We start from the raw sequence: 15,798 nt of genomic DNA, 5'->3' as shown, positions 1-15,798 counted from the left end.
TACTTTAAAAACTCCAGAAAGCAAACATGTATAGGCCATTTCACAGCTATGTCACTCTGCCTCTTCTGGGAACACCTACAAAGAAACATGGCTGCTCTAAAGTTCTGTGTTTAGGTCCTTTCTGGAATAACATCTGCCTTAGACCTGGAAGAGAAATTCCATTCCTGCAAATCCCAGTGCAGGGAACAGCCATGATCTTCAAACTTCATAACCCTTAGGGCCTTTCAGAGAAACCAACAGAGTGAAATGCCCTTTCCCTGAGATCTGTGGTCTGAAACCTTTCCTAACATAAAGGTATGTTCCCCAGAGCAAAGTGCCCACGTCACAGGGACCACATTCTATGCCAAACTGTGTATCCAAACATATTTTTACCAAAGCTAAAGACTGCTGGAATTTTTCAACACATCTTTCTTTGAGGAAGTTTTTTATGTTATCAATTCAAGCTTTTCACCATTTTAAAAAATTTATATCAATTTCAGAAACAGAACAACTTCACAAAAAGAAATATCAACCCTGAACTTTCCTGTGCATCAAGTCCTTTCTACAGAGGTCCATATTGGTTGAAACTTGGATAAGAATTCCAGAGAAAAAGGTCTACCAAACCACCTCTATGATTCTGGGCAGTCAGTCTGATGCAAACTAGGCCAGTGTCTGCCCAGTTTAGTTACTGTAGATGCTTTACTTAATATATTATTTTGATGGCCCACAGCTGGTTTTCATCATGCTGCTAGAAGGTCTTTCCACAACCCTATACAGAAAGTACAGATGGAATAATAACTTTTCAGTAGATTCACAGAAATGAAAGATGGAAAATAAGTTCCCATGTGCTGAGGATGAGGTTTGTCCTTAGAATACTAATGCTCTGTGCATTTTGATTAAGTGACTTTAAGGGATTTCAAAACTCTACCAAGTATACCAAGGTCCAGGAAGATCTTGGCAATTTTCCTTGCATTTGTAACAGATTCTTCTTTTGCTAGATTTTGGCCCATGCAATGTGAAAGAGTCATGGGGTGCCAGCTTTAGTAACACAGCTGTACATCGAAAAAGATGGAGAGCTCACTCCTGACACATCACTTCATGTGCACAAATGCCACATATGAAACTGCACAGCACTCTTGCCTGCAGAATCATTCAGCTGAAAACCATCAAGGACACGTATATTCTTCTGCAGGAAATAGAAATGATCACTGAAGACCTGACTGCAAGTTCACTGAATTCAAAAGTAATTTTTCCATCACAGCTTCAGAACACATCAGTTCAGCTTCCTACTAACCAGCAGAAGCATTGTTTTATCTAGCTAAGAATCTCTCATTTGGAGACTGGGGCTAGCAGTTGTGGGTAAGAAAAGATGCTTTTCTGTGGCAGTGCAAAGCCCAATCTCTTGTGTATAAATCAACCTGAACAAGCAACTTTCATGCAATACTTTCATTTTGTTGGCTTTTTAAAAGTTATATGTTACCTTATTCTACATCTGTCATGGATACTTAAACCAGAGAGAAATAAAGTGAAAAAACCTTATGGTATTGATTATGTAACATAGGAACTGATCCATCGCTGTCTCATCCATGGTCAAGTATCAAATCGAAGTTATGGTTGAAAATCACAGAGAAGGAGATGGATCATTGTACAACAACACATGGTTAAGCTGAGGAACTCCCTGCCACATGGTTTTGTGGATGCCAAAAATTGGTGAAGATGAAGTTTCATGGACGAGTTTTTGAATTTTAAAAAAAAGAAAAAAAAGATAGTTTTTAAATACAGGAAGATAATTCAGTATAGGAAGTCCCTGACCTGCAAGGTGCTAGAGGTTTGGAGAGCACTTACCAGCAGTGTCAGATTCGCTTACTCTATTCTTACAAGCAGCCTATTTTAACCACTGCTGGAAACAACATTTTGTGCTAAACAGTCCTTTGAGCTGACTTAGTGTGGTCAGCCTTAGGTATTTAATGTCAGAAGTCAAGGAGAAGAGGCAGGAGGCTGGCTTGGCTGGACAGGGATCTTCTCTTGGAAATAAGGCAAAAAAGGAAGGTGTACGCCCAGTGGAAACAAGGTCAGGTGACATGGGAAGAATACAGAAATGCTGCTTGCCACTGAAGGGAGAGAATTCATTAGGCCAAAGCTCAAGTGGAGGTGAAGCTGCCAGAAATGTGAGGGCAATAAAAAGAGTTTTTTCAAACATATTAATGGCAAAAGGCAGTGTAGAAATAGTATCAACCCTTTACAGAATAAAGATGGTCACCTCATACACAGGGACATGGACAAGGCAGAGATGTTTAATATGTTCTTTGTCCCTGTTTCAACACAGCCGATGGACCAAGGGGATCTCAGTGCCCTGAGCTAGAAGACCATGACTGTGAGAAAGATCAACTCCCAGTTAACTCTGAAATTGTGTGGGATCTTGTTACAGTGGCTAAGTCCACTTCATACCCCCCAAGTTACCCTACAATACTGTGCCAGAAAGTTCTCCCTTTGTCAAGACTCTCCTGGTCACTGGTGCTCTCCCCCCTCCTATCCCTTTTCCCATTGGCCCCTGTTATGTCACTCAACCTTTCCTCTGCCCTCTAGCCCTCAGACTATTGGTTCTGGATACTCTGCCCGCCTTTGGGAGTTTTCGGGATAAAACCAGCACAGGTGTTCAGTTCTGGGTTCTTTTTGCCTCTGTTTCCTTCAGGTGTGTTGCCATTAAACACCTCGGAATTGCACGCAGAGAACCCCTCTCGCCTCTCTGTCTCCGGTTCGTGCACTGTGTGTGTGAGCGGCTGTTCGCGACCACCTGCGAAGGTGAGGTTATGTGCACGTGTGGGTGCTGGCACAGTGCTGCCTAAGTGTCTCCACGAGGGACCCTGTGGAAAGAACGTGGCATCGATCCACCAAAGCCCTCATTCAATAGGATCTCGTGCTCCAGCTGGATCCCTACAAATCTATGGGGCCAGATGGGATTCAGCTGAGAATTCTCATCAAAATTCTCATCAGCCAGCTGGCTGATGCCATTCCAAAGCCTCTCTTTATGATTTTTGAGCAGTCTTGGGAATCCAGAGAGGTCCCAGCTGACTGGAAGCTGTTGAACATTGTCCTGATTTTCAACAAGGGCAAGAAGGAGGACCCCACAGACTACAGGCCTGTCAGTCTCACTTCAGTACCTAGTAAAGTAATGGAGAAGATTATTCTGAGAGGTATTGAAAATCACCTGAAAGAAAGTGCAGTCATTGGTCTCAGCCAGCACAGCTTCATGAGGGGAAAGTTCTGTTTATCAAATCTCATGTCCTTTTATGACAAGGTAACCCACCTAGTTGGTCTGGGGAAGCCAGTGGATGTAATCTCTTTGGGTTTCAATAAAGCTTTTGACACTATCTCTCACACAATTCTTCCAAAAAAAAATGTCCAGCTTTCACCTGAATAACTGTGATACATGACTGGTGAGCAACTGACTCATGAGTGGGGCACCAAGGGGTATATGGAATGGGGTGACATCAGGCTGGTGATTGGTCACTAGTGGGGTTCCACAGGGCTCCATCCTTGGCCCAGTTCTTTTCAGCATCTTCATTAATGACCTGGACACAAAACTCAAAGGAAGTTTGCTGATGCTACTAAATCAGCACAGCATCTCCAGCCAGGCAAGGGAGGGGATTGTCCCGCTCTGCTCTGTGCTGGGACAGCCTCATCTCAAGAACTTTGTGCAGTTTTGGGTACCACAATATAATAAAAAAAGACATTAAGCTTTTAGAGACCATTCAAAGGATTACAAGGATGGTGAAGAGTCTGGAGGAGAAGCTGTATGACGAGCAGCTGAGGTCACTTGGTCTGTTCCACCTGGAGAAGAGGAGACTGAGGGGAGACCTCATTGCAGTTGCAGCTCCCTGTGAGTGGAAGTGGAGGGGCGGTCACTGATCTCTTCACTCTCATCACCCGTGACAGGACCCAAGGGAATGGGTCCTGAAGTTGTGTCAGGGAAGGTTAATGTTTAAATGTCAACAAAAGGTTTTTCACCCAGAGAGTGGTTGGACACTGGAACAGGCTCCCCAGGGAAGTGGTCACAGCACCAAGCCTGACAGATTTCAAGAAGGCTTTGGACAATGCTCTCAAGCATGTTGTGGGATTCTTGGGGTGTCAGGGACACAAGTTGGACTTAATGATCTTGAAGGGTCCCTTCCAACTCAACGTATTCTATGATTCTGTTCTTTGATTCACTGTGCCTATGTACTGGTTTCTGTGGTCTTCAAAATGGCCCAAAAACTCTGCAATTTTCAGAGTTTTCTCAGCAATAATTTGTAACACTGTGGGGCCCCCAAGACATGTTGAGTCAGATGAAAGAGGACTCAGCAGGCAGAGATGGATGATAAACAGAACTAGCACTTGTAAGAGATGGTGAGACTTTTCAGCCCTCAAACAGCACTAAAATAGCACAACCTGAGTCCATTTCTCAAGTGTTGCTTTGGCTACAGTATAACTTAAACATCTGACTTAAACATGATAGCCAAAACCAAAGCAGTATGTTGAAAATGAAATTCATTAAACATTAAAAAGACAAAATATTTTAACTTCCCAGAAACAGATTCAGTTCGACCGATTTTCCATGTCCAACATATGTTCCCATTAGAAAATACATGACCAGGGAACAATTTTCAAACCACAGTAGATACAACAGCTGCTACCAGATTAATAGAAACAGCTGCACATTATGTAAAATAATTTACATTTTGCTACCCTTTAAAGAGGCATTAGGAATTGACCTCAGAATCACAATGGGGTTTTCTAAGAAAGAATGTAAGAAAATAATTAAAGGCAGCAGGTGCATCCCTTTCTACTCTTCTGATGATTCAAAAACATCATAAACATTGACTAAATATTGAGTTAAATAATGCTTACTGTTCTTTTTGCTACAGGATAGCTTATAGAGCATATGAGTGAATCTGGCCCAGTGTTTTACTTAAAAAGAGATTGTAGCAGTAGGTAGACCAAATATTTACATCTTCTAAGGGGAAAAATGTACTTTTCTGACAAACTGAAATAGTGATAACACTAACTAACTAACTGTGTATGTACAGATCTCAGGCCTTAAATGGCTTTTGACAAACACTGTCACAAAAGATGGTGAAAGATCTGCCAGCCACTAGCAGAGTCTTCCAGGAATTCCAACTAGTTTCAATATGGAGCAAATAGTTGATTTCAGCCCATTCTCCTCACTGATGGCATTTAGGAGAACACTTCTCCCCTGGTCATTACAATAAATATACACATATCTGCCACCTGTTGTATATTGCTGAATACCTTTTTCCATAAATAAATTGACTGTAATATAGTGCAGGATGGAAATTCTGTCCTGCACAGATCCATTTGCTTACATGAGGAAAATAAACTAGATTTCTATCTACACACTCCCCTATGTCCTGGATTTGAGTTCTGCACCCCACTAGATTGTACTAAGGAGGGAAAGAAAAAGAAAGAAAACACATGAAGTACAACCTCAGTCTTTCAACTAAATCCTTGCAAAGTGGAGATTCCATAGTAGGCATTTAACATATGGAGGATACAGCCTGGGCTATACTGACCTACATGCATATACAGATAAACACAGACATAAAGCAGCATGAATGAATCCATAAATGTAATGCCATTAGGTCCTCCCACCTGAGCATCACATAAAGGACAGGGATAAAATTTTGTCCAGTTGGGAATTGAAATCAACGTTTTTAGAAGTTTCTGCTCAGCTGCCCTAATCTATGACTGCTCAAAGCTAATATTCCCTGAAGATCTGCCATGGGAATTGCAGTAAATGGGTTCAGGCTTAACCACTCCATATGTCACAAAATAATGCATTATACTACCACTTGCCATTCCCTTAACAAACTCTGCTTTGTTTCTCACTTAGTTTCAACCATCTGATGGCTGCACTGGGGATGAGTAGGAAGTGCTCCAGGAAGTGATGAATCTGTCTCAGTTCACATGAATAAGCATTTCAGTGAATGCCATAAAATGGACATTTCATTGGCATATTCTCTGCTGCAAACATCACTGAGAGACCTCAGCCTTTAACTGTAAGCAAATTGAACATAAATGTTTTGCTAGCACATAAGTGGTGCCTTCTGTCTTTCTCTTTCATTTTTAATAGCAAAGACCTTAATAAGGACAAGCGCAGCGTTGCGGTGGGAGTACAGAGACACCCAGCACAACCAAATGCCAGTAGGATCCCACAGAACAACATGGTGCCAGCTGGATTTTCCACTTTCTGATCTGGAGGTTTCACTCTCACTTCTCTCTGAAGAGTGCAAAGAGTTTCTAAAATTTGAATGCAGCTCCAGTCTAAGATGATAAGATTTGCATCATGTCTCAAGCTTGCTTACATCCAAATGGCTAAAAGTGTCTCCTTATCATTTACAGGATCAGTATTAACAGGGATTAGGGTTAGTAGAGCAAGTCCTTGACTGAATTTCCTGAGAAACCAGTGGAGCAAGTCAGAGGGGTAAATGCTTTTACCCCTCACTCTTTGCACTGTCTACACTGAAATCAGTCATCCTAAAGAAGATGGAAATTGCCAGAGCACCTTTTAGCTGTGTTTGTCTACTGAAATACATGCATGGTTCTTCTCTCTGCAGAGCAGGAACACAACCATAGGGGGATTTTCACCCCAGGGAGGTTTGGTTCCCTCTTTTTAGAACAGATAAATACTTTGGTTGTAGTCAATGGCAAACTAGTAATGCCTTGGTTCCCCAGGTGCAGTTCAGTGCTCTGTCCACCAGCTAAGCCTTTCCACACTCCTTAGTGTACCAGTAAAACCAGATTTCAGTATTCCTAGAGAGGTGCCAGTCAGATTTACCTCAAAGGAACCCTTAAAATTAATAATGTAGATGGGTGGGGTATGGTGTGGGTTGTCTCAAATCCTTCTTTAAAGTCTATTGTGGGGAGGGGACATTTAGCACAAGTTAAAGATCTCTTACGATACTTGTAACAGAGGAAATGGGGCACAGACTTCCAGGTAACAAACACCATCTGCACTAGTTTCTGTCCCTGCAGCTAAATACATCTGTGACTTATTCAGGACTTCATCATCAGACTGACTGCAACCATACATGGTCGTGGCCAGCACCTGGAAACACTGCTGAGGGCCTGGAGAATGCACGTTCTTAAATAGCTCAGTGATGGAAGGAGCATTACCATTTCCCAGCAATTAATGCCCTAACCATGTTAACAAGGGAGAAATCAGGAAACTTTAACCTTACAGCAGGTCTTTAAGAAAACAACCCAGACAGGAATGCAGAGTGGTCAAAGCATTCATATTCCCTCAAGTCCTAAAAACCTGAAGCCACAGGAGAAGAGAAATAAAGGAAAATGTGCATTAAAAAGAATCATCAGTAGATATGACCCTTTTTACAGTTGAGTTGCACCAGCATACTGAGTTCCCTTCCAATCTTATTTTCTGCAAGCCTTTTAAAAAAAAGATATTTCATATTTTATTTTTGGACAGGCAACATTTTTTCTGTGGAACTCTCAGTTGCAAATGTTTTATCTTTTCATTTCAATCTGATGGTGCTGGGATTTAGCACTTGTGCCTTTCACCACCACCATGATTTGTTGCAAAATTTTTAATACATCATGGAATTTCATCTCAATTTTGCAGACAATTGTAATATGCAGAAACAGTGGTAAAGGAAATAATTTCACTTCCTAGTCTTCATCACAGGACTTGTAATGAGGTCACTGAGGTTACACCTCCAAACCTCTCATAGGGTTTGGATCATTATCTGCAGGCCTCCAGCATCACACTGTATCTTCTGTGCCTTTTTCCTATGACTTTCTCTTGCAGTTGATTCCAAAAGAGAAAAATACATGAAATAAGAGCAGGAAAGTTCTGATAGAGAATAAACAAGTAATATGAACTTAATTTAGGTGGGCCATTAATTCTGAATTAAATTGGTCTATGTGCTATTACTACCAGCAGAGAGAAGCTGGGACTGACCTTTCACTGCCTTCTAAGAGATGAAATCCGCAGTTTTTGCAAGATAGCAACAGACAGTACAGCATGGATGCAATTCTTTTTGGTTTCACCAGTTTATGTCTGGAAACCTTAGACCACACATCAGGCCAGTGCTGTTCTTTGTTACAGCTAGTCCATATTCAGAATCATCTTTACAAGAAAATATACTTCTAGGAGGCAACAGAGGAAACAGGTTGCTAAAAAAACCCCAAAATGCTGACTTAATCCTGCTGTGTAGTGAAGAAACGCATAATCAAGTTGCTTTCTTCTTTGTGAGATACTACTGAGATTGAAATATAAATAGGATTTTAAAGACAGTAAAACATAAATGCTAAATCACTTCTGATCTCTTACCTTTTCATATATGCCACAGAAATGTTAATCAACAAATATTATTATGCCATTAATCATCCTGACTATGACTGGCTGGAGAAGGACAATGTATTTGCATATTTCCATGGAACATAGTTCACAACTTGTAGAGTCAAAAAGCATCTCTCCAGGCTGCATATGATTATTGTCATCACCGTAATCACAGTGATAACCATCAGCTCATTAACAGGGAGTGTGTTCCCACCTTAATTGCCTTGGCTCTGCTGATAAGCCCATCTTGCTGAGCACTTCCAATGAGCAGATCTACTTTCTGAAGCTGAGGGCGCTGCAGGGCCTTAGCCAAAGATTCCTGGAGGTAAATTCCATCCATCACTGGACCCCAGTACTGGAATGGGCCACTTATAGCTAGCAGCTATGTTGGCAAAAAAAAAAAAAAAAAAGGCAAGAATTGTGCAGTTAATTTAGCTTACCCTTTCAATACTATTTTATTTATGCTTAGTTCAACTGATCTGATACCCTTCAAGTGAACAAGTTACCAAGTACTATAAATGCAAACTCATCATTGGCAGGAAACAATGATTTTGCTGACAATCTCAGTGGGTGAAATGAGCTGAAGAGGCCAAGAGAAATGATGGTCTTATAGTCATAAAAATGTTATTTTAAACGAGGGATTGACTCTGTGCTGGTCCTCATAAGAAAATTTATTGCCAGTGGGTGTTTTAATTTGTGAGTAAAGGATCCATCTCTAGAATTATTTATACTGCAGCTTTCACAAGCCTCCCACTTCAAATACAGAACACTGACATCCCACCCTGCTTAGTTTTCTGCATAAATTCTGTTAGTAAAGCTACAGACATTTGTCTCTCCTCTAGGGTAACACCCAGGGGCAGACAAGAGGCAACTGAAGGAACACAAAAAACTATATTTAGATTTATTTTAGAAGACATGATAAAAGAAGTGTAAAAGGAATTTAGTCTAAAGCAGAATCAAACTGTGAGTATTCATAGCTCAGAGCTGGATGTCATGGACAACAACTTCCCTCCACCAAAAATAGTCCAGTTCCTCTTTCACAAGGATTCAGAGTAAATTATTTTTTTAAGCTTTCTCACAGCTTTGTATGAATAGAAACTTTTTGATCTCTTGCCAATGGCATATGTTTTGCTATGTTGTACCTTAGTCTGTGCATCATTGAGGACACGAGCAGGCAACTGGCGAAGGCAGACTACAATTTCCTCACTTGTGGATGAAGGGCATCCCACATCTTCAGCCAGGGCTGCTGCTTGGGTCTGTGCTCTCCTTGTAGTAATTATGGATGATGGAGAAAAAGCTGAGCCTCCCTAGAAAAAAAAAAACGCACAGTATCAGTCAACATAGGTTGTCAGAACACTTGGTCCCCTGGTGAAAAAAGATGAGAAGCAAAATCTGTCCAGCTGCAGAAGGTAAAACACTGGCTTTTAAATCAAAATAAGCAAGTTCTAAAGATCAAAGCAAAGGTGTGAAGGGCTGGTTTGGCTGTTTCCAGCTCTGCCATGGTTATTTTGGAAAAGCTCTGAGATGTGTCTACATTATGTCCCTAACCAAATCAAAAATCTTTCTGAAAACTTTGCTGGAAGGAGAAACACTGAGACGGAAGCAGATATAAAGAAGGTGCTGTGAGACACATGAGGGAATGGAGAGCCCATCTTATAAGAGGAGACCAAGCAGAGTTTTATCATAGCTCTGATAAACAAGGACTGAGAGCAGGCATGATGTCCATAAAGAAGAGCTATTTCTACCTTGGGACAATGCTGGTTCAAGGACAAATGAGCACTAGGTATTCACACTGAGTGTAAATTACTTTTGGCTAGAAACTGAAGATAGCTAACACAAGGAGCAGTGAGAGTTTGGAAGTGCTATGAATGGAGGAAGGAGGAACAAAAGATTAAAAGAAACTGCAGAAGATCAACCAGAGCATGAAGATCAAAACCAGAGCACAGGCTACAGTCGAGTCTCTACCCCAGACTCTTCACATTTTTCCTATAGCTATGCCAACATAGAAAATGTTCTTAACAAGAAAGGATGGCACAACATTTTTGAGTAAACAAGAAAACTACCTGTTGAAAATGCAGATAAATTAGCTTAAATCTGATAAGATCTGACCTAGAACAGAAAGGCTGGAATAGCTCTGACATGGTTCAAATGACTAATTTCCAAACATTTGCATCAGTGTACTGTAACAGCTGCTAAGATTAGCTTCTGTCCTCTAAAAACCCCACACCCTAGATGCATGACATGAAAGATCCTGATCTATTGAACTGATTAACTTCTTACTGAATTTGCTCAAAGCATAACTACAAGTCTGCAAAAGCAAGTTAAAAAGAAACAGAAAACAACAGCAAATCCTTAAATTGAAATTGTCTCAAACCTCTGAGCCCGCGGAACTCTGTGCAGCCCTGGCCAGCACCCAGGACATTTTTTATGTTTCAAAAAAGCAGAGCCATTGATACTAATAGGATACCATTGCTCACAACTGGAGAAATTGGTTTCCAAAAAATAGTGAGAAAGAGGTTATTGTTTGGGCATAGAGACAGTTTTTTTAGTTCACTGCATGTCAAATTTCCAGTGCTACCTTCCTGAAAGGTTTCTCTTACTTTTTAACGGATCTGGAAAATAAGCGCTGTTATTAGCTTAATGATTGAGATGCAGATGGTTGCAGATAAGCAAAGGAAAAGCCTATTTCTTTAATGTAGGCTATTAGAAGAGCCATCTTCAGTATTAAGAGGGTGGAAGAACTAAAGAAGAAGAAATAAACACCACTTTGTCTTATTCCTCACTTCTGCACTCAGTTTAGATGAGAACTCGAGTGAGCAATGGGCTTTATCCTCTCATGGGATTTGCAGTGGCCTATTTTGTGTTTGTAAGGCACGATATTTGCCAGCTGCTGACTAGGTGCACTGACTCAGCTGGTCATGAGAGAGAAAGAAAAATATCTTTGATGAGAGTATCTTGTCTGTGGGTGGGTCCCCAGTGCACGGAATGAGAACCATGTATTTTAACCTGGCCTTTGGAAGAGCAGGTTTGTCAGAGCTATGATGAGGGAGACTGGAAAATGGATAACACAACACGTCAGCTTCCCTCAGAAGAGTAGTTTCCTTGCATTTCATTTGGAGTAAGGAATTATGAGCCCCCTCAATATAGCAGAGAATTTAAATCCAGGATTGCACAATATTTACCCACTAATCTGGCAAACATATTCTTCCACATAAGATCTGAACGTGACCAGCATGCTTTATCAAGTGTCCAGTAGCTCCAAATGGCATTCATTTAAAACAAAACAAAATAAAATCATAAAAAATTAAAGGACTTCAGTTTCCACAACACCAAAAGTTTCACAAATTTTGAAAGTGTAAGTTTCTGTGGAAATTCTGAAGTTGCCCTATTAAAAGGCCAGGTTTGGTAGGGAAAGAATACTGAAATCAGATGATACATGGAATCCAAAAATTCACTGGGACCAAGAAAAACATCCTGGTGTGTGCTTGATTTTGAATACATCTCCTCCCAGAGATTTTAAAAGCTGTGCCAAGTTTCCCTGTCTCAGATATCTACAACCTGAAAGATTGCCCCGAGGTCATGTACTGAGTAAAACAGAGAGTACAAAAGGTTCTGGATAGAAGTGTCCCACAAATTCTCTACCATGGGGGCAGAAGTAAAAGCCTGGGCAGGCAAATCTTCATGTCACAGCATGGGATGCATATGGGCTAGTAGTAGATATGGTCGAAGCTCGACAAGTAAAAGAAAAACCCCAAACTTCTGCAAATACATTTCTGAGGGGAGTAGAGCTTGATGGAGCCTTACGCTGGCTGTGGATATTTTCTCTTCTTTCTGTGAGCAGTTACAACAGGTTTATGTGCTCTTTATTCTGTACGTTTCTTCCATTTTCCATGTTAACAGCCACTTCCTCAGTTTGTTTTTTTTGGTAACACTCATACTCAGGAAGCAAGTCTGGCATTTGGGGTTTGAAAGAGACCAAATCTTTGGGGTTTGAAAGACATGTGGTATCTACAACTTTTAATCATGTTTAATTTTTACTAGGACTGGAAGCAGGTGATAGAGAAACACAAGGCATCATTAAAGCAATATTTGAAAACAATACCATTATGCTTCCTTCCCAGGTGCTTCCAAAATATGTTTCAGACTTTAAAAACATGGCTCCTCTTAGGGAAGAAGTTATGCAAGCCAAATTGTACCAGTTCTCTGCTTTTCAAATTCACATCAAAATTCAGGGTCGTTGTTTCTTCATCATTGCCAAAAAACCCCCTCAGGAACAAATAAGTGAGAACAGAAGCTGGCATTGCCCTGAAATAATTTTCTTTCTTTTTTGAGCCTGCAGTTTTCACATTAAACAGAAATCTTCCCTAAACACTGAATCCACGTTAGAGGCTGGCTCAGGACACAGAGAATAACAGAGCTACACTGAGCATTTCCTTATTTTCCTATAAAAATATAATTTATTTGTGGGATCAGTCCCAGCAACCAGTAATAGAGGACTTGCGTGTTTTAAAAAATAGGACTATTTAGGCAGAAGCAGAAATAGTGGAGGGCCTGTTTATTTCCATTACATGATACCCATATTACCATCAACATGACAGAATCATGAATCAGAAAACCAAAAATAATGAGATCAGCTCAAGAATAACAAACACTGTGTTCTTTTTGCTAGTCCTCTGTTTTTTAATTCACCAGGAATTCTCCTGTACCTATGAACACAAAAACTAAAAAATTCACATTTAAAACTAACAAGTGAAATCTTCAGATATTCCTGCAGAGTTTTTTTTTAAAGCAAACCTCTAAAAAAATTACATTCACAATAAAATTAGTCATTAGCCACCTTGTCATCACTGGGAATTTCCTGTCTCAGCATCGTTTAGAAGGGATTTACAGGGAACTGAAGCCACACACACTTCTTGTTTTAGCTGTCCTCACAGATGGACCCACTGTCAACAGAGGAAGTTCTGATGACATTTTTGACAACAACCCAGTCGAAAGTGTTCAGTACTGAACTGCTAAGAAGAAGCAGTTGCAACTGTGTTACACAATCCACAGCAGCATTGTTACACTGCCCTCCGAAATTTGTAGGAATAGGAGGAACTTTACAGTGTTGAGCAATACACCTGCTGCAACAAATGATGGCATTGAAAATGGGAAGCAAAGCCTTCAGTACTATTTAGTTCAGGGAGCAGGGGCATTGTTAGCATTTCTTAATTTCTCTTTTCAATATTAGAGGTTCAGCTACACAGTAGAAATTCAGGTACTAGGAAATGTAGCAGCTGACAATGGTGAGAAGCTGATGAATCAGTTTTATGTGACGGTGAAGTCTCACTTTGATATCAGGCTGTGACCAGCTGAACTGGGGCTGGTGCCTCTTGCAGACTTCTCTTTTGGGACATCATAGCTCAACAGATTTTCATTGGTGCTATCCTGACCATCCCAATTCTTCCTCCACAAGCTCTTGCTGCTATTCTGATGAGATGATAAAGAAGAATATATGGACCTGTGCTTGGTTTGTGTGACCAAGTTTTGGTAGTGAGGGAGCCTAAATGAAGTAATTGTAGTGTTGGGAGGAAGAGTGAGAGTGGAAAATTACAGAGAGTCATAGTAATAGTTTACTTCTCATTATTCTCCTCTGTTTAACTGGTAATAAATGAAACTAATTAAATTAAATTAAATTAAATTAAACTAACTTCCCTGTTTTGTCTATGATGGTAACCAGTGGGTGATCTCCCCCTGTACTTATCTTGACCCATGAGAATTTCATTATATTTTCCCTCCCCTGCCAGCTGAGGAGGGCAGTGACAGAGCAGGTTTAGTGGGCACCTGATGTCCAGCCAGAGTGAACCCACCACAGTTCTATCACTGTACTCTGTACCTTTGTCTCACAACATATCTGGAAAAGACAATTTCCATATAAGCTGCAGTGCTGAATGTCTTTTGATTCCTCATTTAGTTTGGAAGCTCACTTCTGCAAAATTTTTCAAAAATTATTCAGAACATATCAAATGATTAGAAACTTCACTGGAACTAGGTTTTATCACCCACACTCTGCAAACCCAAACCCAGCTTCCTGTCCTCTTATCATGACTTCTTGTTCTTTTCCAAACTAACTTGAAAACTAAATTCTTGCTTGAGCCACATTGTCTCCTCAACACACACACTCCCTGTAAGTGAATGTAGTTTCTCTGAAGGCTGCCACCAAAGCAGGCTTTTTGTCTGCCCTGAACCATGCTACAGGCAACACAAACAGCAATTACAATAACACCACCCAAAAATGAGATCAAAAGACATCTAATGCAAACTGTCCTGAGAATTCTACTTTCCCAAAAGAACCAGCTGTACAGCAATATTTTATTTGTTAAAAATAGGCACTCTCCAGGCTCAGATGCACACAGTTCCCAGCCAGAAGTATCTGTCAGACCATCTGGTTTGACCTCCGGGACAGCCAGGGCTCTTCCAGTTCCTGACTGCTGAGCTCAAGTGCTTCCTATCACTTAAAGCATGGCTTGTGTTTGACTAATGCCTGATCTTGCATGAAGCATTTAAGCTGGGCTCAGAGACATGGAGAAATGGACACCACAGCCTTCTCCTTGGCAGTTTGTGCGTAAAGATAATCACTTCATGGACAGACAACAGCACCTTATTTCTGTTTGAGGGTGATTTCAGTTTCAGTTAAAGATACTATTTAAATCCTGGTTTTTCTCTCTGCAAAAATGAGCAAGATGCAACTAAGTGACCACTGACTCACTTTTCTAGTAATCATAGGAGATCATTCTTTAACAGACTGGATTTAAAATATTTTCAGAAGTTGTTTTTAATTTGGAGCCTACTTGCTTCTTTCTTACAGGGCTTTTTTCCAGTATCCTGCACTGTTTTTCCTTAGACATCCAATTCTGCATAGTGACAAGTGCTTACAAGACACCAGGGCTGCAGGGCTCTATGTGATGACATTAATGTCATTTGCCCAGGGTTTCATGAAGTCTGGCTTCAGGAGCCTGAAGAAGTAGAAAACTTTGGGACCAGCTTAGGGAGTCTCTGTCACAGCTAAGAAGACATTTGGCAGACACCTGGCAAACACCAGCACAGGGAGTGTAACAGGGAATTGGCAGATCAGTCCAGCAATGGAAAGGGAGACTGAGATACAAACGCTTTTCCCTCCATAATTGTCTACTAGACTGTAATTTCCATATAAGAATGGGGGGAAGGCAAGGGTTTTCTTTCTTATATCAAAAATAACATTTTGAAGAAGGAAGACTTCTTTTTTGTATATCAGCCTTTGCAAACCTGTCTTTGCTGACATCAGAGGCAGCCCTGCAGGGGCAATGTTCCTCTCACAAGTGACTCACAGAGTGCCTGTGTCAGGTTAGTGACTTGAATAACAGGATATGAATACTTCTAAGATGACATACAAAGCCCCACTTAATTCATATAAGCACTTTCTTACATTTAGATGTAAACACTAC

General features: G+C 40.7%; 1 protein-coding gene across 1 annotated transcript in view; it reads right to left on the bottom strand.

Moving 5' to 3' along the window:
* TG (thyroglobulin) overlaps positions 1-15,798 on the bottom strand; it is a 151,761-nt gene that overhangs the window by 22,342 nt on the left and 113,621 nt on the right. Inside the window, exons 42-43 of the mRNA XM_048286926.1 lie at positions 9,478-9,642; positions 8,550-8,717 (exon numbers count right to left, since the gene is read on the bottom strand). Coding sequence (XP_048142883.1) covers positions 8,550-8,717; positions 9,478-9,642 — 333 coding nt within the window. The remainder of the gene's footprint in view (positions 1-8,549; positions 8,718-9,477; positions 9,643-15,798) is intronic.

Source organism: Corvus hawaiiensis, chromosome 26 (genome assembly GCF_020740725.1).
Source record: "Corvus hawaiiensis isolate bCorHaw1 chromosome 26, bCorHaw1.pri.cur, whole genome shotgun sequence".
Classification (NCBI taxonomy): domain Eukaryota; kingdom Metazoa; phylum Chordata; class Aves; order Passeriformes; family Corvidae; genus Corvus; species Corvus hawaiiensis.
This window is presented reverse-complemented; position numbering and strand designations above follow the sequence as displayed.